The sequence below is a fragment of the Jaculus jaculus genome, chromosome 8 (genome assembly GCF_020740685.1).
Source record: "Jaculus jaculus isolate mJacJac1 chromosome 8, mJacJac1.mat.Y.cur, whole genome shotgun sequence".
NCBI lineage: Eukaryota > Metazoa > Chordata > Mammalia > Rodentia > Dipodidae > Jaculus > Jaculus jaculus.
Window position 1 is genome coordinate 112,378,031 of NC_059109.1, and position 24,963 is coordinate 112,402,993.

Below are 24,963 nucleotides of genomic sequence, written 5' to 3' on the forward strand. Positions count from 1 at the left end.
ATGCCTTTAATCCCAGCACTCAGGAGGCAGAGGTAAGAGGATTGCTGTGAGTTCAAGGCCATCCTGAGACTATGTAGTGAGTTACAGGTTAGCCTGAACTAGTGTGAAACCCTACCTCAAAAAAAAAAAAAAAGATAGTAATGCTCAGGCTGGTTGTGATGGCGCACACCTTTAATCCCAGCACTCAGGAGACAGAGGTAGGAGGATCACCATGAGTTTGAGGCCACCCTGAGACTACATAGTGAATTGCAGGTCAGCCTGGACTAGAGTGAAACCCTACCTTAAAAAAAAAAAAAAATCTAGCAGGGCATGCATGGTGGCACTTTGGCACATGTCTTTAATCCTAATACTAGGGAGGCTGAGGTAGGAGGACCACAGTGAGTTTAAGGCAACCTGAGAATACATAGTGAATTCCAAGTCAGCCTGGGCTAGAGTGAGACCCTCCCTACCTCAGAAAATTTTTTTAAAAAATTATATATATATATGGAGTTGGAAAGATGGTTTCGTGGTTAAGGTACTTGCCTGTGAGAAACCTAAGGACCCAGGTTTAATTCCCCAGTACCACCATGTAAGCCAGATGCACATGATGGCACATGTATCTGGAGTTCATTTGCAGTGGCTAGGGGAGGCCCTAGTGTGCACATTCTCTCTCTATCTGCTTCTTTTCTCTCTTTCAAATAAAAATTTAAAATATTTTTAAAAATATCTAGAGCTGGGTGTGGTGGCGCACACCTTTAATCCTAGATCCCAGGAGGATCTCTGTGAGTTCAAGGCTAGCCTGAAACTACATAGTGATTTAGAACAAAATTCTACCTTGAAAAACAAAACAAATAAACAAACAAAAAAACTCTAGACTCCTAGGGGAGGAAAGGAATTAAAATCCATAAAGGGAAGGGAATGTCTGTATGATGGATTCCCTTGTGCCTGGAATCTTCTCATTTTTCTGGATTTGAAGTGCTTCCACCACCTCCTCCAGGAAGCACTAATGATCTGATTGATTTGGTTCCCTTATCAAATGCTCTTTAAGCTCCTGCATTGTTTTTATGTTTTCAGATATATATATAATTTGTTTGAGAGAGACAGATACAGAAATAGGCAGGTAGAGAGAGAGAGAGGGAGGGAGGGAGAGAGTGGGCATATCAGGGCCTCAGTACTGCAAAGGAACTCCAAATGTGTGTGCCCCCTTGTGCATCTGGCTTACGTGGGTCCTGGATAATCGAATCTGGGTCTTTGGCTTTGCAGTCAAGCAAGCACCTTAACCGCTAAGCCACCCCTCCAGCCCCTGCTTGTTTCTTTATTTTGTTCTTGCAACTTGGTCTTCTTGTGTTCCAGGCTGGTTTCCAATTTGTTAGGAAGTGTGAGAGAATGACCTTAAAGTTCTGATCTTCCTACCTTTATCAAGTGCTAACATTACAGGTCTGCACCATCATTCTGTGTATAACCCTTGTTTCTAAGACTGTATTGTTTCTATTTATCAATGCTGGGTGATTATCTGACTGGAATCCTTAGACATACTGCATACCTTGTGCCTAGACCAATGCATGGCACACCATAGCATCACTACCCGATCACATCCTTGCAGGCAGAATGGGAAAAGACCTGCTGCAGTTAAGTACAGTCAAGGATCAAGGGGTGCTGGAGGGAGGAGGACTTTCAGGAACTGAGAGTTGGGGTTCCCAGCCCTTTTCTGCCATGGTAAGCAAAACTTCTTGTTGTTTTTCAAGGTAGGGTTTCACTGTAGCCCAGGCTGACCTGGAATTCACTTTATAGTCTCAGGATGGCCTTGAACTCACAGTGATCCTCCTACCTCTGCCTTCCAAGTGCTGGGATTAAAGGCCTGTGCCACCAGCCCTTTTTGTCTTATTTTTCTGAGGTCGGGTCTCCCTCTAGCCTAGACTGACCTAGAAATCACTATGTAGTCTCAGGCTGGCCTCAAACTCACAGCCATCCTCCTACCCTGCCTCCTGAGTGCTAGGAGCTGGGATTAAAAACATGCATCACTATGTACAACTTTTTTTTTTTTTTTTTTGAGGAACACATTAAAACATAGGCTGGTGCAAGACCATTGAGAAATCCTGCTGGAACTGAGCTGATAACCTCCTCCATGTAGACCAGCTGACAGAAAGCTGGAAGAAGCCATTACTGCATGCAGTTCAATGGGCAAGAGAGAAATCACCAGTGAAGATACTCATCAGTGGACACTGCAAGCCTTATAATTGGCCAGCCAGGCCAAATGTGCCAATGGGTGCAATAGTGGCACGTCTGTTATGGGGGAAACTAACTGCCCTCTAATTGGACTGGAGGCCTGCACCATGGGAAGGGAATAGATCCCTGATACTGAAAACTTAAAACAGGGGTAGTCATAAGCCTTAGGGTTGTAACATCTGCCGTTGTCTGGCCAAATGTATATACTATGCTTATCAAACTGCCCAGTAAGCACTTCTGTTAATGTTCACACCCTTATATAAATGCTACTCTCACTTTTGGTTGAGAATCTTCTCTTTTCAGATGGCAGTGACCTTGGGATGACTCAGAAGTTATCATGGTGATGGAAAGGAATGACCGCAGTGCTCAGTACTGCAATATCTATCACACCTTCCAAGGCTCAGGGTCTAATGCGGAAGAGGTGGCAGAAAGAATGTAAGAGCCAAAGGAAGGGCAAGACTCCATATAACATGCTCCCTCCAGACACAAAATGGCCTGGATATCTATGGGCTCACAGTGCCTGACACTACCTGCATAAGACCATCGTAAGAGGAGGAAAAGATCAAGACATCAAAAGTAAAAGAGAGACTGACTGAGATGGGGAGGGGGTATGGTGGAGAGTGGAGTTTCAAAGGGGTAAGTGGGGGGAGGGAGGGTATCACCATGGGGTATGTTTTATAATCATGGAAGTTGCTAATAAAAAAAAATTTTTAAATTAAAAAAAAAAAAAAAACATAGGCTGGGCCAGTCATGTAGTTTGCGGTCCCTCTGTGTCACAGCAATCAGCTCTGCACAACACGAGCTACAGACAAGAACTCTTTGGGGGCGGGGAGGGATTGTTGCAATAAAGTTCTCCTAATTAACTATACCAAAGTTGGAGCTTCAACTTAAGGCTCACCGAGAAGGGAAAAGTCTTGGGCTCCTGGAGATAACGCTTTAGGAAGCGTGGGCCTCAGGTGGGGACGACACGCGTCTTGCCACCTCGGCGAAGCTGGGAAGTCCCTTAACGGTTCAGGGCCCCGCGGCTCCTCATTTGGAAAAGGGCAACAATAAAAGTCTTGGCTCCCAAGGCGCTCGTGAGGATTAACCGAGCCACCGCCTTCAGCCCCAGCCTGGCGGACTCAGCGGGAGCCCCTGGCCTGCTATTGTGGATAATGATTATTATTACTCTGACCAGCGGGACTTGGGGAGGAGTAAGCGGAAGGACGTATGCAAATCCTCCTGCAAGGTCTGGCACACACAGGACCAGCATAAAGGCTGCGAGCCTGCTCAGTTCTCCGGCCTAATCCACCCCCTCCGCAGCCCGTGGCAGACGGACCTCCGCACAAGCTCCGCGCCCGTCCCCTCCCCCTCCCAGCCAAGGCCCAGGCTGGCCAAGGTGCCCACGGCAGCTGGTCAGGGTCCGGGAGAGGATCCCGCGCCAAGGGAGAAGGGTTCCGGGCTAGACCCCCCGCCCATTGTTTCCAGCAGCCTGGCCCGCCAGCCAGCTGATGTCCCAGGTCGCCGACACCAGCTGGCCTAGCCCACACGGCCCCTCCACGCCCTCCTCCCGTCCCTCCCGGGCTCGCTGCCTCCGCCCCCATCCGCCGATCGCTGGCCCGGACCAAGGGCCTGAGCTTTTGTCCCTCCAAGTAGAGGATGATGTGCATCCGTTAGCGGTTTGCACAGCCCTTTCATTCATTTGTTACAGGCTCAGGCCAAGGCACAGACCGCAAGGTCCTTTTGATTTATTTATGAGTGTGGTTTCTGTTTTTGTAGCCCAGGCTAACTTGGAACTCACTTCATAGCTCAGACTGGCCTTGAGCTGCAAGCAATCTTCCTGCGCCATAGGGCTGGAGAGATGGCTTAGCAGTTCGGCGTTTGCCTGTGAAGCCTAAGAACCCAGGTTCGATTCTCCAGGTCCCACCTAAGCCAGATGTGAAAGGTGCCACATGCGTCTGGAATTGATTTGCAGTGGCTGGAGGCCCTGGTGCAGCCATTCTCTCTCGCTCTCAGTATCTCTCTCTCCATCCCTCTCTCTGTCTCTACTAAATAAATAAATATTTAAAAATAAATAAATAAACTGCACCATAGCCGGGCATGGTGGGGCAAGCCTTTTGTCCCAGCAGAGGTAGAAGGATCACAATGGGTTTGAGGCCACCTTGAGACTACATAGTGAATTCCAGGTCAGCCTGAGCTAGAGTGAGACCCTACCTCGAAAAACAACAACAAAAAAAAAGAGATAAGAAAAATTCTACTTAGGCACATGTTTTATTTTTTCTTCTCACTTAGGCACATGTTTTATTTTTTCTTCTTCTTTAAGGTAGAGTCTCGCTCTAACCCAGGCGGACCTGGAATTCACTATGTAGTCTCAGGGTGGCTTTGAACTCATGGCAATCCTCCTACCTCTGCCTCCCTAGTGGTGGGATTAAAGGCCTGCGCCACCACAGCCTGGCTCCAGCTGACTTTTTTTTTTTATTAACAACTTCCATGATTGTAAACAATATCCCATGGTAATGCCCTCCCTCCCCGCACTTTCCCCTTTGAAACTCTATTCTCCATCATATCCCTTTCCCATCTCAATAAGTCTCTCTTTTATTTTGATGTTGTGATCTTTCCCTCCTCTTATGATGGTCTTGTGTAGGTAGTGTCAGGAACTATGAGGTCATGGATATCCAGGCCATTTTATGTCTGGAGGAGCACGTTGTAAGGAGTCCTACCCTTTCTTTGGCTCTTACATTCTTTCCATCACCTCTTCCGCATTAGACCCTGAGCTTTGGAAGATTTCATAGAGATATTGCAGTGTGATGAGCACTCCTCTGTTACTTCTTTCCAGCCCCATGGTGTGTTCTGAATCATCCCCAAGGTCACTCCGGCTGACTTTTTTTTTTTTTTTGAGATAGGGTCTCACTCTAGCCTAGGCAGATCTGGAATTAACTCTGTATTCTCAGGGTGGCCTCCAACTCACAGCGATCCCCCTACCTCTGCCTCCCAAGTGCTGGGATTAAAGGCGTGCACCACCACGCCCAGGCCCCGGGCTGACTTTTTAATTAAGCAAAATTGACACTTTAGTTTTCAGTCACAGTAGCCACAATGTGATGTAGGGTTGAGCTCAATGGTGGAGCACTTGCCTAGACTGAAGCGACCCTGAGTTCCAGTCTCGGGGTGGGGGTGGGGTAGCTAGATATACTGGAGACACTCCAACTAAGCAGTACAGTTGTGTAGATCATCACAAGAAATTCCATTGGAAGGGACTAACTCAGACATTCTAATTCCCCAGTTTGTCCCTTTCTCGATTAGAGGTCTTCCTTCTGTAGCCTTCTCCCCACTCCCATTGGGGTAGCCATCTCTGTGAGTGGGTGTTCTTTTGTTCTCTGCAATCCTGCACCTGGGCAGAAAGGCTAGAGAACAGGTGTGGAGCTATGCCCTGGAGCACCGAAGAGGAAGGCTCCATTGTCCTGTTGTAAAGGAAACACCCAACTCAGTCCCTGGCTTTAGCTGGAGCCTCTACCGCCTGGGGGCGGATGAGAGAGGACAGACTAGGGGATCTGTAGGCCCTGCTCCCACATGGCCACCCTTAGGCAGATTAAGGTCTGGGCCCCGGGTGAGTGGCTTTTAGCACAGCTGACACCTGGGGAAGGTGAGCCAGCTGGAGCGCATTCAGAGAAAGACTGTCAGGGGAGGATGGGCAACCTTCCAATGGCCCAGGCCCAGCTGCAGTATAGGCTGGGGAAGGGCATGCGTAGGTCACGTTCAGACTGTTTCAAAGCATACATAGCTCTCATCTACTGTGACCTCACCTCACCTCTGGGGAGAAGCTAGAGTTTAGCAATCACAAGGTATCTATCTCACACCTGCACACCCCCTTTTGCTCAGCCTGCAGCTAGTCCCTATCTCAGCAGGCAACTGGGGGCTCTGCTCCATCCCATCCCTCAGGCTTCAAATCATCTTTGTTTGCCTCCCACCTCTCAGGTAGGGTCTCCTTCTACCTGAGGCTGACCTATAATTCACTATGTAGACTCAGGGTGGCCTCCAACTCATGGCGATCTTCCTATCTCTGCCTCCCAAATGCTGGGGTCAAAGGTGTGTGCCACCAAACCCGGACTGTTTTTTTTTTTTTTTCTTGAGACAGATTTTACTACTACAGTTCCTCTGGCTAACCTCAAACTCACAGCCATCCTCCTGCCTCAGCCTTCTGAAGAGAGGGATTATAGATGTGCCCAGCTACCTTGCTCATTCTCATACCCCAAAATCAGCCATTGGCAAACACTGCTGCCTCCACTTTCAAAAATGTATCTGGAGCCAGGCATGGTGGCACACACCTTTAATCCCAGCACTTGGGAGGCAGAAGTAGGAGAATCTCTGAGAGTTCGAGGCCACCCTGAGACTATATAGCGAGTTCCAGGTCAGCCTGGACTAGCATGAGACCCTATGTTGGGGAAAAAAAAAAAAAGTATCTGGAATCTGGGCTGGAGAGATTTCTCAGTGGTTAAGTCCCTTGCCTACAAAGCCTAATAACCCAGATTCAGTTGTCCAGTACTCACATAAAGCCACATGCACAAAGTGACATATGCATCTGGAGTTCATTTGCAGCGCACTAGTGCACTCATTCTGTCTATCTCTTCCTGCTTATGAACGAATAAATAAACATGTTAAAAAATGTACCTGGAAGCCAGGAGTGGTGGCGCACGCCTTTAATCCCAGCACTCGGAAGGCAGAGGTAGGAGGATTGCCATGAGTTCAAGGCCACCCTGAGACTACAGAGTTAATTCCAGGTCAGCCTGGACCAGAGTGAGATCCTACCTGGAAAAAAAAAAAAAAAAAAAGTATCTGGGGCTGGAGAGATGGCTTAGCAGTTAAGCGCTTGCCTGTGAAAACTAAGGACCTTGGTTCAAGGCTTGATTCCCCAGGACCCATGCTAGCCAGATGCACAAGGAGGCGCACATGTCTGGAGTTCGTTTGCATTGGCTGGAGGCCCTGGTGCGCCCATTCTCTCTCTATATCTGCCTCTTTCTCTCTCTCTCTGTTGCTCTCAAGTAAATAAATAAAAATGAATAAAATATTTTTTAAAATGTGAAAATTTGTTTAAAAAATGTATCTGAAGCTGGGTGTGGTGGCACACACCTTTAATCCCAGCACTCAGGAAGCAGAGGTAGGAGGACCACCATGAGTTCAAGTCCACCCTGAGACTACAGAGTGAATTCCAGGTCAGCCTGGGCTAGAGTGAAATGTTACCTTGAAAAAATAAATAAACAAACAAAAAAGTGTATCTGGGACTGGATGATGGTCTAGTGGTTAGGGCGTTTTCCTGTAAAGCCAAAAGACCCTGGTTTGATTCCCCAGGACCCACGTGTAAGCCAGATGCACAAGGTGGCACATGCATGTGGAGTTCATTTGCAGTGGCTAGAAGCCCTGGCTACACCTATGCTCTCTCTTACACATTCTCTCAAATAAATAAAACTTAAAAAAAAAATTTTTTTTTTAATTTATGTGGAGGCCGGGAGTGGTGGTGCACGCCTTTAATCCCAGCACTTGGGAGGCAGAAGTAGGAGGATCGCCGTGAGTTCAAGGCCACCATGAGACTACATAGTGAATTCCAGGCCAGCCTGAGCTAAAGTGAGACCCTACCTCGAGAAACAAAAACAAAAACAAAAACAAAAACAAAAACAAAAACAAAAAAATTATGTGGAATCTAAATCCTTTTCACAGTTCCACTACCTGTACGCTGTGGTCTCCCTCCAGAATCACCCCACCAGTATTCCACCTTCAACTCCTCCAGTGTACCTATAGGGATGCACATGTTCAACGGGACGGGCATGGTGGTACAAGCCTTTAACTCCAGCAATAGGGAGGCAGAGGTAAAAGGATTACTGTGGGTTAGAGGCCAATCTGAGTTTACAGGGTGAATTCTAGGTCACCTTGGACTAGAGTGAAACCCTACCCTTAAAGACAAAAAAAAAAAAAAAAAAAAAAAAAAGCTGGGCATGGCATGGTGGTGCACACCTTTAATCCCAGCTCTAAGTAGGGAGGCAGAGGTAGGAGGATCGCTGTGAGTTTGAGGCCACCCTGAGACCCTATAGTGAATTCCAGGTCAGCCTGAGCTAGAGTGAGACCCTACCTACCAACAAACAAAGAAAAAGAAAAGGAATCTGTTCAGTGATTCCAAAGTTGAGTTAGAACAAAGCCAGATTTCTCCCTATGGTACAATAGGCCCTACATAATCTGTCTCCATTCCTCGTCCGGAGTCTTCAGCCATATGCTGATCTCCTTTCTGAACCATGCAGGCTGCCTCCAGGACTTTGCTCCTTCTACCCTCTGCCAGGAGCTTCCCCTTCCCTCATTCAGCGCTGGCAGCTCTGTTACCTTTCTCAGATTTCTGGGGTGCAAATACATCTCTTAGAGAAGGCTTTCTTTGCTACCTGATATAAAATAACTCCACCTTTGTTTCTTCAGCCTGTTTTTCTCATTCCTTTTTATTTATTTATTTAATTTTAATTTTTTTTTTAAATTTTCAAAGTAGGGTCTCATTTTAGCCTAGGCTGACCTGGAATTAACTATGTAGTCTCAGGGTGGCCTTGAACTCATGGTGATCCTCCTACCTCTGCCTCCCAAGTGCTGGGATTAAAGGCATTCACCACCACGCCTGGCACTCCTTTTTATTTTATTTATCTGAGGGAGAGATAGAAAGAGGCAGATAGACAGAGACAGAGACAGAGGGAATGGACGCACCAGGGGCTTCAGATGTATGCACTGCCTTGTGCATCTGGTTTACATGGGTCTTGGGGAATCGAACCCAGGTTCTTTGGCTCCTGAGTGCTGGGATTAAAGGTGTGAGCCACCACACCCAACCTTTTCTTTCTTTCTTTTTTTTTTTTTTTGAGATAGGGTCTCACTTTGGCCCAGGATGACCTGGAATAATTAAGTATGTAGTCTCAGGGCAGCCTCAAACTCACAGTGATCCTCCTACCTCTGCCTCCCAAGTGCTGGGATTAAAGGCATGCACCACCGCACCCCGCTTAAGCCTTTATAAAAATTTTTTAAAATTTATTTTTAAAAAAAAATTTATTTATTTTTAAAAAAAATTATTTATTTTCAAACACATGCAGAGAGAGAGAAGGAGAGACAGAATGGACACACCAAGTGCTGGAATTAAAGACATGTGTCATCACACCTAGCTTGTCTTTTCTTTTTTTGGAGACAGGGTCTCATGTATGCCAGGCTAGCCTGGAACTAGATATGTAAGAAACAATTAAACTTCAGATCATACATTACACTTCACACAGCCATACATTACAGAATGGCTAAGAAAGGGTTAAAAGGCCACAAGGTTCAAAGGGGCCCAAGATGCAGGGAGCCCATACAAATAAAAGGAGAGTCTCTTCAAGTGGTTAGATAAGATATAAACAGAACCAGTCTGTGTTACAGAGCTGTTCCTGCACAGGGCTGTCAAAGCTCCAGGCTGATTCCAGAAGCAGAGCACAGCTGGGTGTGGTGACTAACACCTGTCACCCTAGTGGAGGCTGGAGGCTTGACAAACAATTAGAGGCTATCCCATCCTGGCTTCCACAGTGAACACCTGGCCAGCTAGGGGGGCTCCAAGGGTTCTGTGAGGAATATACTGAGTGAGTTGACAAGGGGTGGTGATGGATGGGTGAGTACCATTCCTACCTATTATATGTTCCAGCTGAGGTGATTGTATCATTCTTTGTTTTTTTTGTTTTTTTTTTGTTTTTTTTTAATTGTGGTTTTGCAAGGTAGGTTCTCACAGGCTGACCAGGAATTCACTATATAGTCTCAGGCAGGCCTTGAACTCATGGAGAGGTACCTGGTTCTCAAGTGCTGGGATTAAGGACATGCTGGCCTGTTTTGTTTTTGTGAGGTAGGGTCATGCTCTACCCCAGGCGGACCTGGAATTCACTCTGAAGTCACAGGGTGGCCTCCAACTCACAGTGATCCTCTTACATTTGCCTTCCAAGTTCAGGGATTAAAAGCATGCACCACCATACCAGGCTCAACATAATGTTTTTGTTTAAATATTTCACCATCAGGGCTGGAGAGATGGCTTAGTGGTTAAGGCACTTGCCTGCAAAGTCTAAGGACCCAGGTTTGACTCCCCAGTACCTGCATAAACCAGATGAACAAGGTAGCGCATGTGCCTGGAGTTCATTTGCAGTGGCTGGATGCCCTGGCATGCCTATTTTCTCTCTCTGTATCTGCCTCTCTCCTTCCCCCTTCCTCAAATAAATAAAATAAAATAAAATAAAATAAAATAAAATAAAATGTCACCATGAACAAATATACATTTCTGTGACAACCATTAAAGGCTAGTACAAGAAACTCAATTTATTTGTCTATTTATTGGGAGCTTTTGGACTCTTTCCTTCGCAGAAAAGGCTTTGTTTATCAGAAAAGACACAGACATGGCAAATATTTCTCTGTCACATAGATAGATAGGCTTTAGAAAGTTCTTTGAAGAGACTGGGTGTGGTATAACATGCCTGTCAGTCTTTAGGAGGCTGAAGCAGGAGTGCCCTAGGTATGAGACCCCAGGCATGTACAAGGTGGCCAGCCAAGGCTTCGACATGCAAACACGCATGCACACATACCCATACACAAATGGGAGGATTGAGAATATACCTCAGTGGGAGAATACTTAACTGTTGATATATATGTAAAGTCGTGAGTTCAGTTTTGAGCCCTGCCAGGGTGGGCAGCAAGGAGTGGGGAAAGCAAGTGGGAAAAGTGGCCTAGACCTATAATCCTCGCACTTGGAGGTGGAGACCAGAAGATGGAATTTCAAGGTCATCTTTGACTATGTAGCAAACTGGAGGCCCCCTGCGCTACATGAGACTCTATCTCAAAAACACAAGAGGCACCCAGCAGCGCTTGGAAGGCAGAGGTAGGAGGATCACGATGAGTTCGAGGCCACCCTGAGACTACATAGTGAATTCCAGGTCAGCCTGAGCTAGAGTGAGACCCTACCTCAAAAAACAAAATAAAACAAACAAACAAAAAAAACCCTACAAAACAAGAGGTTTTAGATGTAGTTTAGTTGGTAGAGTGTTTGCCTAGCATGCATTAAACTGAGCATGGTGGAGGATCAGAGGTTTAGTTCCTCATCTGCTGCATACAGTTCAAGCCAGTGAGCCTGGCTTACATAAGACCCTGTCTCAGGCAACAACGAAAAAGCTAGGAGAGGGGGAGACTTGTTTTTTATTTGTAGTGTCACCCATCTTTATCCTTCTTGTCGCTAGGTAAAACATTCAGCCAGGCTGAATGGACTGTTCAAAGCTATCGTGGACTACGGCATGAGGCTCTGTCTGAAAACAAACACCAGAGCTGGGGCTGAAGAGGTTGATAAGTGTTTATTATACTATGTTTTATTTTTTTGCTTAACAGGTAGGGTCTCACTCTAGCCCAGGCTGATAGATAGCCTAGGTTCACTTCCCCAACATTCACATAAAGCCAGACGCACAAAGTGATATATGTGACTGGAGTTTGTTTGCAGTGGCTAGAGGCCCTGGCATGGACATATCTTACCTCCTGAATCCACACTTTTTTTTTTTTTAATTTTTAATTTATTTATTTGAGAGCGACAGACACAGAGAGAAAGACAGATAGAGGGAGAGAGAGAGAATGGGCGCGCCAGGGCTTCCAGCCTCTGCAAACGAACTCCAGATGCGTGCGCCCCCTTGTGCATCTGGCTAACGTTGGACCTGGGGAACCGAGCCTCGAACCGGGGTCCGTAGGCTTCACAGGCAAGCGCTTAACCGCTAAGCCATCTCTCCAGCCCTTTATTTTTTCTTTTGAGATAGGGCCTCATGAACCCCAGGTGACTTGTAATTAATGATCCTCCTGCTTGAGTTTCCAGAATGCTTGCATTACATGGATATGCTATACACCCAGCTACCCCACTCTTTACTGTGTGTACCCTTAACCCTCAAGATTTTAGATAGTCAGATAATACCGGCCTTGCCAGACCCCACCTCGACATACATAAACACTTCACTGAGAACTAAGCAAAAACAATAAAGAAATAGAAAAGATGACTTCTGGGCTGGGAAATGGCTTAGCGGTTAAGGCATTTGACTGGGAAGCCTAAGAAGGACCCTGGTTCCATTCCCCAGGACCCAAGTAAGCTAGGTGCACAAGGGGCGCATGTGTCTGGAGTTCATTTGCAGTGGCTAAAGGCCCCTGGTGTGCCCATTGTCTCTTTCTCTCTGCTGCCTCTTCTCTCTCTCAAATAATAAATATTTAAAAAAAAAAAAACGACTCCCAGAGACCAATCTGTTATCTATTTTTGTCTGTTTTTTAGAGCTAGGGTCTCACTCTAGCCCAGGCTGACCTGGGATTCACTATGAAGTCTCAAACTGGGCTCAAACTCAGGGCCATCCTCCTACCTCTGCCTTCTGAGCGCTGGGATTAAAGGTGTGCGTTACCACGCCTGGCTTTAAAAGGATTATTATTATTATTTTATTTTATTGTTTTCGAGGTGGTCACACTCTCTTGTCCAGGCTGACCTGGAATTCACTCTATATTTTCAGGGTGGCCTTGAACTCATGGCGATCCTCCTACCGCTGCCTTGCGAGTGCTGGGATTAAAGGCGCTTGTTCGCTACCACATCTGGTTTAAAGGGATATTTTTTTTGAAAATGTTTTATTTGCGAGGAGAAAGAGTGTGCCAAGGCTTCTTGCGGCTACCGATGAACTCCAGATGCATTTGGCACTTTGCGCATCTGTCTTTACGCAGGTGCTGAGGACTCCAACCCAGGCCCCGTAGGCTTTGCAAGCGAGCGCGCCTTTAGCCGCTGAGCCATGTCGCAGCCACAGAGAAAAGGCGTGTGGCCCACGCAGGGCTGACAGCGAAGGCAATGTCAGATAGGAGACCTCAGCTGAGGCGCCGGCTAGTCTCCACCTCCGAACCCCGCCCCATGACTCCGCCCTCCCCTCCGGCCTCCCCCGCCCCCCCCCGCCCCCGCAGCCAGGGCCTGGGCTCCAGCTGCATCCGGAAGTCCAGCGCTACGAGGTGGGCCGTCCTCGTGACGTCAGCGCGCAGGGCGGGCTTTGAGTAGCAGCTTGGCGCGGAAGGGGCGGGCCTAGCTAGGGGGCGGAGCTTGTCTTGAGCTGGTTTGGGGGCCGGCCTTCCGCGTGCGTTGTGTGGAGCGGGAGAGCGCGGCGGGGGCGTGTCTCCAGGGGGCGGAGCTAAGAGAAGGGGGCGGGGCGGGCGCGGCCTAACGGCGGCTGCGGCGGCGGCGGCGGCGGCGGCGGCTGCGAAGGCGTCGGCGGGGCTGGTGTCTGCCGAGTTCGGCGGGTGCGGGGTCCCCGTGGCTGCGCCCGCTGTGGACGACGAGGCGGGCGGCGGGCTGCCCTCGGCCATGGTGGGCGTCCCTGGAGCGGCTGCCTTCCAGCGTAAGCCGGGGCGGGAAGGCGGTTGGTTGTGTGAGGGGCCTGCTTGTTGCCCCAGGCGCGAGGCGAGGCTCCCGAGAGGCTGCGGCGGGGAAACTGAGGCCCGGAGCGGGGCGGGGGGCTGCGGATCCAGGGTCACGCGGCCCTCCCCAGGCCTCGGCCGGGCCCTCGACGCCACTCCGGCGGCGTTTCCTGCATGGTAGCAGGGATTGGGGCCGGGGGAGGGGGGGTGGGAGACTCGGCCGGGCGAAGAAAACTGTGGAGCGCGGCCTTGGAGAGCCCAGGCCCGGGCGGGCGGCCTTCGGACTTGCGGCGGACAAGTATTATTGTTTGGTTTTCCTGGCCTTGGGACCCGAAAGTCTGTCCCGGGCAGTCTTGCACGCGTCTCGTCTGGTGGATGTTGGAGGACGCGTGTCTGGTTTTCTCTCCCGTGGGGCCTCTGTGGGGTTCACTTGGCCGGCTCCCCTATTTACAGGCGGTGACCTTGGCGTCCGCCGAGGCTCAGTTGCCCCATCTGCAGAATGGTACGTGAGCGACGTTGCCTGCATTTCAGTGAGGCTGGACCGACCCTGGCACGCATGCACGAAGCGGGAGGTCTCACTCACCGTGGCGATCGCGGTTTATATCACGTTAATGTTCTGTGCACCCTCACTCGGAAAAGTCCGAAACGGAGGACCCTCGGTTGTGGACTTTTAAGATTTTTATTTATTTTTTGTCTTTGGTTTAGGCTTAACTCTTTGTTTTTCGCCGTTTCATCGTTGATCCTAAAGTTCTTCGTAGAATTGTGAGATCGTTGGGGGAGAGGTGGCATCGCTTGATTAAAAACAATAAAACTCATAAAAATAGCCAACATGATTGGAGCACCAGGCATTTTACATTCCATTCATTTATTATTTATTAAATCATCTCTTAAGTACAAATTGTCTCTAGGCGAAATATGGCAACAAGTAAGTTGGAACAGGGTGGGTTTTTTTTGTTTTTGTATTTTGTTTTCGAGGTTAAGGTCTCACTTCAGTCCAGGCTGACCTGGAATTCACTATGTAGTGTCCGGCTGGGCTTGAACTCATAGCGATCCTCCTACCTCTACCTGTCCAGCTGGGATTAAAGGCATGCGCCACTAGACCCGCTTCAGGTTGGGGTTTTGAGTTTAGTAGAGAGTGGGGAACTGTATTTCCATGTTTCTCTCTCTCTCTCTTTTTTTTTTTTTAATTTTTATTTATTTATTTGAGAGCGACAGACACAGAGAGAAAGACAGATAGAGGGAGAGAGAGAGAATGGGCGCGCCAGGGCTTCCAGCCTCTGCAAACGAACTCCAGACGCATGCGCCCCCTTGTGCATCTGGCTAACGTGGGACCTGGGGAACCGAGCCTCGAACCGGGGTCCTTAGGCTTCACAGGCAAGCGCTTAACCGCTACGCCATCTCTCCAGCCCCCCCCCCCCCCCTCTGTTATTTTTAAGTTTTTGAGGTAGGGTCTCACTCTAGCTCAGGCTAGACTGGAATTTACTCTGTAGTCCCAGGGCTATCTTCCTACTTTGGTTGGGATTAGAAGTGTGTGCCACTGCACACATGGCCAGTTCTCCTCATTTTGAGGCAGCATCTCATTAAATTGCCTAGGCAAGTCTTGAACTAGCAATCTCCCCATAGTTGGGTTTAGAGGCCAATGTTACCAGACCTGCTAAGCTTAAAAGTTTTTATGTCCAGGCTGGAGAGATGGCTTAGCGGTTAAGATGTTTGCCTGCAAAGCCAACGGATTCCAGTTCGACTCTCCAGGACCCACATAAGCCAGATGCACAAGGGGGTGCATACATCTGGAGTTCCTTTGCAATGGCTGGAGGCCCTGGCGCACCCATCATCTCTCTTTCTCCTTCCCTCTCAAATAAATAAATAAGTAAATAAAATATAAAAGTTTATATATCTAAATCTGTTTTACATGCTTTCAGTTTAAAATACTCAGAGAAGGATTAGGGATATGGTTCTGTGGGCTCAGTGGTGATAGGCGCTTGCTTGCAAAGCTTGCTGGCCTACGTTCCATTATCTAGTACCCACATAAGCTAGATGTACAAATTGGCACATGCATCTGGAGTTTGTTTGCAATGGCTAGGGGCCCTAGTGGGCTCATAGTTCCTGCAATAAATAATTGATGTGTGGAGCAAAAAGCGGCTGGGAAGATGGTTCAGTGGGTAAAGTGCTTGCCATGTGAGTATGAGCACCTGAGTTTGTATTCCCCAGCACCTGCATAAAAGCTTGGCCCAGATGCTAGTGTCTGTCCTTCCAGTACTGGGGAGATTCAGACAGGAAGATTCCTTAGGAGTTCCTGGCTAGCTAGTCTAGCTGGTGATCTCTGGGTTCAAAAAGAGGCTAACTTGCTGGGTGTGGTGAGGCATATCTTTGATCCCAGCACTCAGGAGGCAGAGGTCGGAGGATCTCTGTGAGTTCAAGGTCATGCTGAGACTACAAAGTTAATTCCAGGTCAGCCTGGGCCAGAGTGAGACCCTACCTTGAAAAGCCAAACAGCAACAACAACAGTATCTCAAAAAATAAGGTGGAGCCTAGGGATATGATACAGCTCAGCAGTTAAAAGCATTTGCTTGTAAAGCCTACTAGCCTGGGTTCAATTCTGTAGCACCTACGTAAAGCAGAACACAAAGGTGATGTAAGTGTCTGGTGTTCATTGGCAGTGGCAAGAGACCCTGGTACACACACACACACACACACACACACACACACACACACAAGCCGAGTGCACATGCAAATAAGTGATTAATAAAATAAAGTGGAAGCTGGGTGTGGTGCAGCACATGCCTTTAAAACCAGCACTCTAGAGGCAAAGGTAAGAGGATCCTTGTGAGTTCCAGGCTACCTTGAGACTACATAGTGAATTCCAAGTCAGCCTGGACTAGAGTGAGACCCTACCTTGAAAAACCAAAATAAATAAATAAAATTTAAAAATTAGGTGGAGAACAGCTAACAAAGACAGATATTAATAACTGGCTTTTACACACATGCCTACATGCATGCATGTAACAAACCACACATGCAAATTACATGTAAACATGTACATAATCCTAGCATTCTAGAAGCTGAGGCAGGAAGATACTGAGTTTGATGCCACCCTGATTTATGTAGTGAGACTCTTGAAAAAACAAAGAAAACAAACAAAAGCCAAAGAGTACACTACCTTTGGTTCTTTTGTGTAACTTTATTCTCTTCCCTTAAGAGAAGTCTATCTTAGAGTCTTAGATGATGCTTTGGGGCTGGGGAGATGGTTCACCCACCAAAAGCACTTGCTTGCAAAGTGTGTAGGCCTGGGTTCCATTCCCCAGTACCCATAGTAAAGCCAGATACAAAGTGGTGCTTGCATCTGGAGTTCTGCTGCAGTGGCAAAAGGCTGTGGTGTGCCCATACTCTCTCTCTCTTTCTTTCTGCTCTCTCTCAAAAAAAAAAAAAAAAATCAGACAATGCTTATTAGTATCATTGCTTGCTTATTTATTTGTTTCCTTATTTATTTGTTGGGGCTGAGGATTGACCTGAGGGTGTTGTGTGTTTTGGGTTTTTCTTTTTAAAATTTTTTTGGTTATTTTTATTTATTTATATTTGAGAGCAGCAGACACAGAGAGATAAAGGGACAGAGAGAAACAGAATGGGCGCACCAGGGCCTCCAGCCACTGCACACGAACTCTAGACGCGTGCGTCCCCTTGTGCATCTGGCTAACGTGGGTCCTGGGGAATTGATCCTCAACCGGGGTCCTTAGGCTTCACAGGCAATCGCTTAGCTGCTAACCCATCTCTCCAGCCCTTTTTTTGTTTTTTCAGGTAGGGTCTCAGTCTGGCCCTGGCTGACCTGGAATTCATTAGGTAGTCAGTCTCAGGGTGGCCTTGAACTCACGGTGATTCTTCTGCCTCTGCCTCCTGAGTGCTGGGATTAAAGGTGTGCGCCACCATGCCAGGCTGTAAGCACCTTTTTTTTTTTTTTTAATCTTTTTTGTTTATTTTTTATTTATTTGAGAACAACAGACAGAGAGAAAGAGACAGATAGATATATACAGAGAGAGAGAGAGAATAGGCGTGCCAGGGCCTCCAGCCACTGCAGATGAACTCCAGACGCGTGCGCCCCCTTGTGCATCTGGCTAATGTGGATCCTGGGGAGTTGAGCCTCGAACCGGGGTCCTTAGGCTTCATAGGCAAGCGCTTAACTGCTAAGCCATCTCTCCAGCCCAGCACCTTTTCTTTTTGTGGCACATATCCCATTAGGATGACAGATGAGAAATGAAAGTGCACCAGAGAACTCCCTGAGGTTGAATATCCAGACGCCTGCCTTCCATTTTTTTTTAAATTTTTTGTTCATTTTTATTTATTTATTTGAGAGTGCCAGAGAGAGAAAGGCAGATATATATATAGAGAGAGAATGGGCACGCCGGGGCTTCCAGCCACTGCAAATGAACTCCATACGTGTGTGCCCCCTTGTGCATCTGGCTAACGTGGGTCCTGGAGAATCGAGCCTCGAACCGGGGTCCTTAGGCTTCACTGCCTTCCATTTCTTATCTAGGGTCACTGCCGTCTTTCTTGTTTAGTTGGCTTCCTCTCCTCTGAGGTTGTGAAAATTATTTCCTTGTTTCTTTTCATTGGGTGTCATCCTTAGCTGGCTGTATTCCTGTATTTGCTCCCCATCCCCAGCTCCTGGGCAGGGTCTTACTCTATCCCAGGCTGATCTGGAACTCACTTAGTCCCAGCCTTTCCTTGGTTTACGGACATCCTCCTGAGTACCTGGAGTACAGACAGGAATCACCATTGCTTTAGTTGAATTTTATCTTACTTTTTTTTTCCCCCTGAGGTAGGGTCTCAATCTAGCCCAGGCTGACCTGGAATTCACTATGTAGTTTCAGGGTGGTGTCCAACTCACGGCGATCCTCCTGCCTCTGCCTCTGCCTCCCGAGTGCTAGGATTACTATTATTGTTGTTAATTTTGTTTTGTTTGAGACAGGATCTCACTCTAGTCCTGGATGACCTGGAACTTAGTGTTGTAGCCCCAGGTTGGCTTTGAACTACTGGGACTAAAGACATTCACTAATTCACTACCATGCCTGGCTGTTCCCTCCACTCTCCTGCCCCAGGTAGGGTCTCACTAAGCCTAGGCTGACCTGGAAGTCACTGGGTAGTCTCAGGGTGGCATTGAATTCTTGTCAATCCTCTTACCTCTTTCTTCTTTTCTTTTCTTTTCTTTTCTTTTCTTTTCTTTTCTTTTCTTTTCTTTTCTTTTCTTTTCTTTTCTTTTCTTTTCTTTTCTTTCTTTTCTTTCTTTTCTTTTTGGTTTTTCGAGGTAGGGTCTCACTCTGGCCCAGACTGACCTGGAATTCACTATGGAGTCTCAGGGTGGCCTTGAACTCATGGCGATCCTCCTACCTCTGCATCCTGAGTGGTGGGATTAAAGGCGTGCACCACCACACCCGGCTTTTTTTTTTTTTTTTTTAATTTATTTTATTTGAGAGCGACAGACACAGAGAGAAAGACAGATAGAGGGAGAGAGAGGGAATGGGCGCGCCAGGGCTTCCAGCCTCTGCAAACGAACTCCAGACGCGTGCGCCCCCTTGTGCATCTGGCTAACGTGGGACCTGGGGAACCGAGCCTCGAACCGGGGTCCTTAGGCTTCACAGGCAAGCGCTTAACCGCTAAGCCATCTCTCCAGCCCCACGCCCGGCTTTTTTAAAAAAATATTTTATTTATTTGAGAGTTAGGAAGAGCAAGAGCGAATGAATATGGGCATGCCAGGACCTCTAGCCACTGCAAACAAACTCCAGACACATGCACCACCTTGTGCATCTGGCTTTATGTGGGTACTGGGGAATTGAACCTGGGTTCTTTAGCTTTGCAGGCAAGCACCTGAACCCCTAAATCATCTTTCCAGCCCAACTCTTTTTTTTTTTTTTTTTCCTAAAGTTAAAAACAAACAAACAAACTAGTTACACCTGGAGTACCTGAAATGTGCTGTGTGGCTTTTGGCTTGTGGCTTCTCTCTCTTTGCTTGGATCTATGAAAGCAGAGCCAGCTTCTTCTGCCATTATGGAGCTTTCCCAGGATCTATAAGCTTCAATAAATTCCCTTTTTTTTAAAAGATTTTATTTTTATTTATTAATTAGAGACAGAGAGAGGAAGAGAGAGTGTGTGTTTGTGAGAATGGACACGTCAGGCCTCTAGGCACTGCAAATGAACTCCAGATGCACACGCCATCATGTGCACCTGGCTTACATGGGACCTGGAGAATCGAACCGGGGCCCTTAGGCTTCACAGGCATGTGCCTTAACCACTAAGCCATCTCTCCAGCCCAAATTCCCTTTTTCATTAAAAAAAAATATTTTAAGGCCAGGAGTGGTGGTGCACACCTTTAATCACAGCACTTGGGATGCAGAGGAAGGAGAATTACGCTGAGTTTGAAGCCACCCTGAGAATACATAGTGAATTCTAGGTTAGTGTGGACTAGAGCAAGACTACCTTGAAAAACCAAAACAAACAAAAACAATATTTATTTATTTATTTGAGAGAGAGAGAATGAGCACACCAGGGCCTCCAGCCACTGCAAAAAAACTTGAAATGCATGTGCCACCTTATGTATCTGGCTTTATGTGGGTCCTGGGGAATTGAGCCTGGGTCCTTTAGCTTTGCAGGCAAGCACCTTAACCACTAAGCCATCTCTCCAGCCACCGACTTTTTTAAAAAATATTTTACTCATCGCAGCAGAGTGTGAGATAGACAGCCTGACAGAAAGAGTGTACCATGGCCTTTAGCCACTAAAAATGAACTCCAGACTTAGGTGCCACTTTGTGCATTCTGCTTTTTGTGGGCAATGGGGAATCATACCAGGTCATTAGGCATTACAGGCAAAGGCCTTAACTTTTGAGCTATTTCTTTAGCATCTTGACTTTGTTTTTTTGAGGTGGGGTCTCACTGTAGTCCAGGGTGATCTGGAATTCATCTGTAGTGTCAGGCTGGCCTCTGCCTCTCGAGTGGTGGGATTAAAGGTGTGCATTACCATGCCCAGACAGAGAGAATGGGCATGGTAGGGCCTCCAGTCGCTGCAAAAGAACTCCAGACGAATGTGTCACTTTGTGCATTTGTCTTTACATGGGTATTGGGGAGTTGCACCTGGATCATCAGGATTTGCAGGCCAGGCAATTATCTTAACTGCTGAACCATCTCCAGCAGTCTGGTTGTTTTCTTTCTTTCTTTTTTTTTGGGGGGGGGTGTTTGAAGGTAGGGTCTCTCTCTAGCCCAGGCTGACCTGGAATTCACTATGTAATCTCAGGGTGGTCTTGAACTCATGGAGATCCTCCTATATCTGTGCGTCACCATGCCTCTCCCTTTTAATTTTTTATTTTATTTTATCTATTCATTTGATAGAGAAAGAGGGAGAAACATATAGACAGACAGACAGAGGGAGAGAGAATGGGCGCACCAGGGCCTCTAGCCATTACAAACTCCAGATACGTGTGTCCCCTTGTGCATATGGCTTACGTGGGTCCTGGGGAATCAAACCTGGGTCCTTTGGCTTTGCAGGCAAATGCTTTAACTGCTAAGCCATCCCTTCAGCCCCCCTCTTAATTTTTTTTTTTGTTTGGTGTATGTGTTGTATATGTGTTCATGTGTTTGGACATGGGTGTGCATGTGCCATACTGCATGTGTGGAGGTCAGAGTACAACTTTTGGGTGTTGGTCCTTTCCTTCCACTGCCTTTGAGAGGGGCCAAAGTTGTTCGCTGATGCTTTCACCAGTCTAGCTGCTCCCTCCCACCACGGTCTTCTTGACTTTCTCTGTTCTCTGCTTCCTTTCTCACTGGTAGGCATGGCACATTATAAACACCTACCACTCTATCTGGCTTTTTTTTTTTTTTTTTTTTTTTTCCGAGGTAGGGTCTCACTCTAGTCCAGGCTGACCTGGAATTTACTATGTAGACTAGTAGTCTCAGAGTTGCCTCGCACTCACAAACTCATGAACTCACAGTGATCCTTCTACCTCTGCCTTCCAAGTGCTAGGATTAAAGGCATGCACCACCACGCCTGGCTCCTAGCTTTTTTAAGATCTTATTGTAGTCCTGGCTAACCTGCAACTCACTTTGTAGTGCCAGGCTAGCCTTGAACTTAAAGTAATCTTCCTATCTTGGCCTCCTGAGTGCTGGGATTAAAGATATGCATCACCATGCCAAGCAAAATATGCATATATATTTAATATTTATTTACTTTCAAGTAGAAGGGGAAGAGAAAATATGAGGGCCAGAACCTCTAGCTACTGCAAACGAACTCCAGATGAATGTGCCACTTTGTGCATCTGGCTTTATAAGCAAGGGTGCTGGGGAATCGATCCCATGTCATTAGGCTTTGCATACATGTACCTTAACTGCTGAGCCATATCTCTAGCCTCCCAGCAAAAAAAAAAAAAATTTTGAGTAGTGTCTCACTTTATCTCAGGCTGACCTGGAATTTACTATGTAGTGTCAGGGTGGCCTTTAACTAACAGCGATCCTCCTACCCCTGCCTCCTGAGTACTGGGATTAAAGCTGTGCGCCACCATGCCCAGTAAAATATTTTTATTGATTATTTATTTGCAAGCAGAGAGAGAGAGAGAGAGAGAGAGAGAGAGAGAGAGAGAGAGAGAGAGAGGGGGAGAAAATGGGTGTGCCAGGGTCTTCTGCTACTGCAAAGGAACTCTGGACATGTGCCATTTTGTGTATCTGATTTTATATGGGTACTGGGGAATCAGTAGGCCATTAAGTTTTGCAAGCAAGTGCCTTTAATCACTGAGCAATCTCTCCAGCCTGCAAGAGCTTTTTATCCACTGAGCCATTTCTCCAGACCCCAGGTTACACAGTCTCACACTATAGCCCAGGCTGTCTTAAGTTCTCCATAGCTGAGGCTGGCCTTGAATGCCAGATCCTCTAGTGCCTGTCTCTCAAGTGCTGGGAATACAGGAAAAGCACCACCCAAACCAGCCAGGATTGCCCCAAGTGGCTTTAAGAGTTGGATTAAGAAAGGAAGGGCATGGGCTGGAGAGATGGCTTAGCGGTTAAGCGCTTGCCTGTGAAGCCTAAGGACCCCGGTTCGAGGCTCAGTTCCCCAGGTCCCACGATAGCCAGATGCACAAGGGGGCACATGCGTCTGGAGTTCGTTTACAGAGGCTGGAAGCCCTGGCGCGCCCATTCTCTCTCTCTCCCTCCATCTGTCTTTCTCACTATGTCTGTTGCTTTCAAATAAATAAAAAAAAAAATGAACAAAAGAAATTAAAAAAAAAAAAGAAGGGCAAAGAAGTCCAGTGTGATGACATATACCTGTGGTAGTTCCAGCACTTGCGGGGGGCGGGGGGGGAGGCCAAGACAAGAGGGTGACTATGAGTTGGAGGCTGCCTGGTTTACCTATCTTCATTTCACCCAGGGTTGTGTAGTTTAAAAAAAAAAAAAAAAAAAAAAAAAAACCTAACGAAGGGAGGGAGAGAGAAAGAAAGGAGAACAGCCAGGCATGGTGGTGCATACCTTTTCACTTGGAGGCTGAGGTAGGATAGCTGTGTGCTCGAGGCCAGCCTGTGACCACAGAGTGAGTATCGGGTCAGTGTGGACTACAGAAAGGAAGGGAAGTGCTGGGGGAGATTGCCTAATGGTTAAAGGCACTTGCTTGCAAAGCCTGCCAGTCTGGGTTCAATTCTCCAGCACTCATGTAAAGCCAGATGCCAAAAAATGGCACAAACATCTAATGTTTGTTTGCAGTGCCAAGAGATTCTGCCATGTGTGTACTTGTGTTTACACACATACACATGCAGTTTTTTTTTTTTTTTTTTTTTTTTTTTTCTCCCTTGAGGTCTCACTCTAGCCCATTCTGACCTGGAATTCACTGTTTAGTCTCTGAGTGGCCTCGAATTCTCAGCCATCCTCCAACCTCTGCCTCCTGGGTGCTGGGAGTAAAGGTGTGTGCCACCATGCTCGGCACAGTTTTTTTTTTCTTTTAAGAAAAAGAAAGGGAAAGAAAACAGTAGAAATGCAGAAGTGCCTAGCAGCTTTTACCAATTTATTCCATGTGTTTCTCCATCTTAATGGTGAAGCTGTATTTGCAGTGAACATCAAAGGCCTGAGAAATGTCCATGTTAATTTTTTTTTCCCCCCAAAGCAGGTTCTCAGGATAGTTCAGGCTGACCTGGAACTCACTCTGTAGCCAAGACTGCCCTCTTAGTTTGTTTTTTTTTTTCAAAAAATTTTTCTTAACAACTTTCATGATTATAGAAAATATGCTACGGTAATACCCTCCCTCCCTCACTTTCCCCTTTGAATCACCATTCTCCATCATATCTCCTCCCCCTCTCAATCCTTTCTTAATTTGATGTCATGATCTTTTCCTCTTGTTATGATGGTCTTGTGTAGGTAGTGTCAGGCACTGTGAGGTCATGGATATCCAGGCCATTTTGTGTCTGGGTAGGGAGCACGTTGTAAGGAGTCCTACCCTTCCTTTGGCTCTTACATTCTTTTTACCACCTCTTCCACAATGGACCCTGAGACTTGGAAGGTGTGACAGAGATATTGCAGTACTGAGCACTCCTGTCACTTCTTTCCAGCACCATGATGCCTTCTGAGTCATCCCAAGGTCACTGCCATCTGAAAAGAGAAGATTCTCTACCAAAAGTGAGAGTAGCATTAATATAAGGGTATGAGTATTAAGAGAAGTGCTTACTGGGAAGTTTGATAAGCACAGTATATACATTTAGCCAAACAGCAGCAGATGTTACACCCTTAGGGCTCATGACTACCCCTATTTTAAGTTTTCAGTATCAGGGATCTATTCCCTCCCATAGAGTGGGCCTCCAGTCCAATTAGAGGGCAGTTGGTTTCCACCATGAGAGACATGCCACTATTGCACCTGTTGGCCCATTTGGCCTGGCTGGCCAAATATAAGGCTAGCAGTGTCTGCTGTGGAGTATCTTCACTGGTGGTATCTCTTTCTCCCATTGAACTGCATGTAGAATGGCTTCTTCCAGCTTTCTGTCAGCTGGTCTACATGGAGCTCAGTTCCAGCAGGATTTCTCAGTGGCCTTGCAGCCCAAGTATGTTGTCTTCAGCAATAGGGTCTTACCATCTATTCCTGGTGGGAAACCAAGGGCTTTGGCAATGGCCTGTAATGTTTTTGGGGGCTTCAGGGACCTCCCTGGCCAACAACTCACTGGAAGGTATCCCATTCCTGGCACTGAAAATTTTCTAGCAACAATCTATGGCTCCTGAGGTTTCATTGTCCAAAACAGTAGGTTTCCATATGATTTATTTATATCCTCTTAGATTTTGAATAGCCCTCCCTTCACCTTTCCTTTACTCAATCTCTTCCCCTGACCTCACTTGGGCCTTTTCACTCCC

The 24,963-nt window shown here is 47.1% G+C and overlaps 1 protein-coding gene and 1 pseudogene across 2 annotated transcripts in view; one reads left to right on the forward strand and one right to left on the reverse strand.

The window, feature by feature from the left end:
- The first annotated feature begins 13,487 nt into the window (after window positions 1–13,487).
- Cbfa2t2 (CBFA2/RUNX1 partner transcriptional co-repressor 2) overlaps window positions 13,488–24,963 on the forward strand; it is a 125,576-nt gene continuing 114,100 nt past the window's right edge. For both annotated transcript variants that reach the window (XM_045156056.1, XM_045156057.1), the window contains exon 1: window positions 13,488–13,592. In XM_045156056.1, the coding sequence (XP_045011991.1) occupies window positions 13,559–13,592 (34 nt within the window). In that variant the 5' untranslated portion in view covers window positions 13,488–13,558. The remainder of the gene's footprint in view (window positions 13,593–24,963) is intronic.
- The window catches only part of LOC123462757, a 51,127-nt pseudogene continuing 39,888 nt past the window's right edge, over window positions 13,725–24,963 (reverse strand).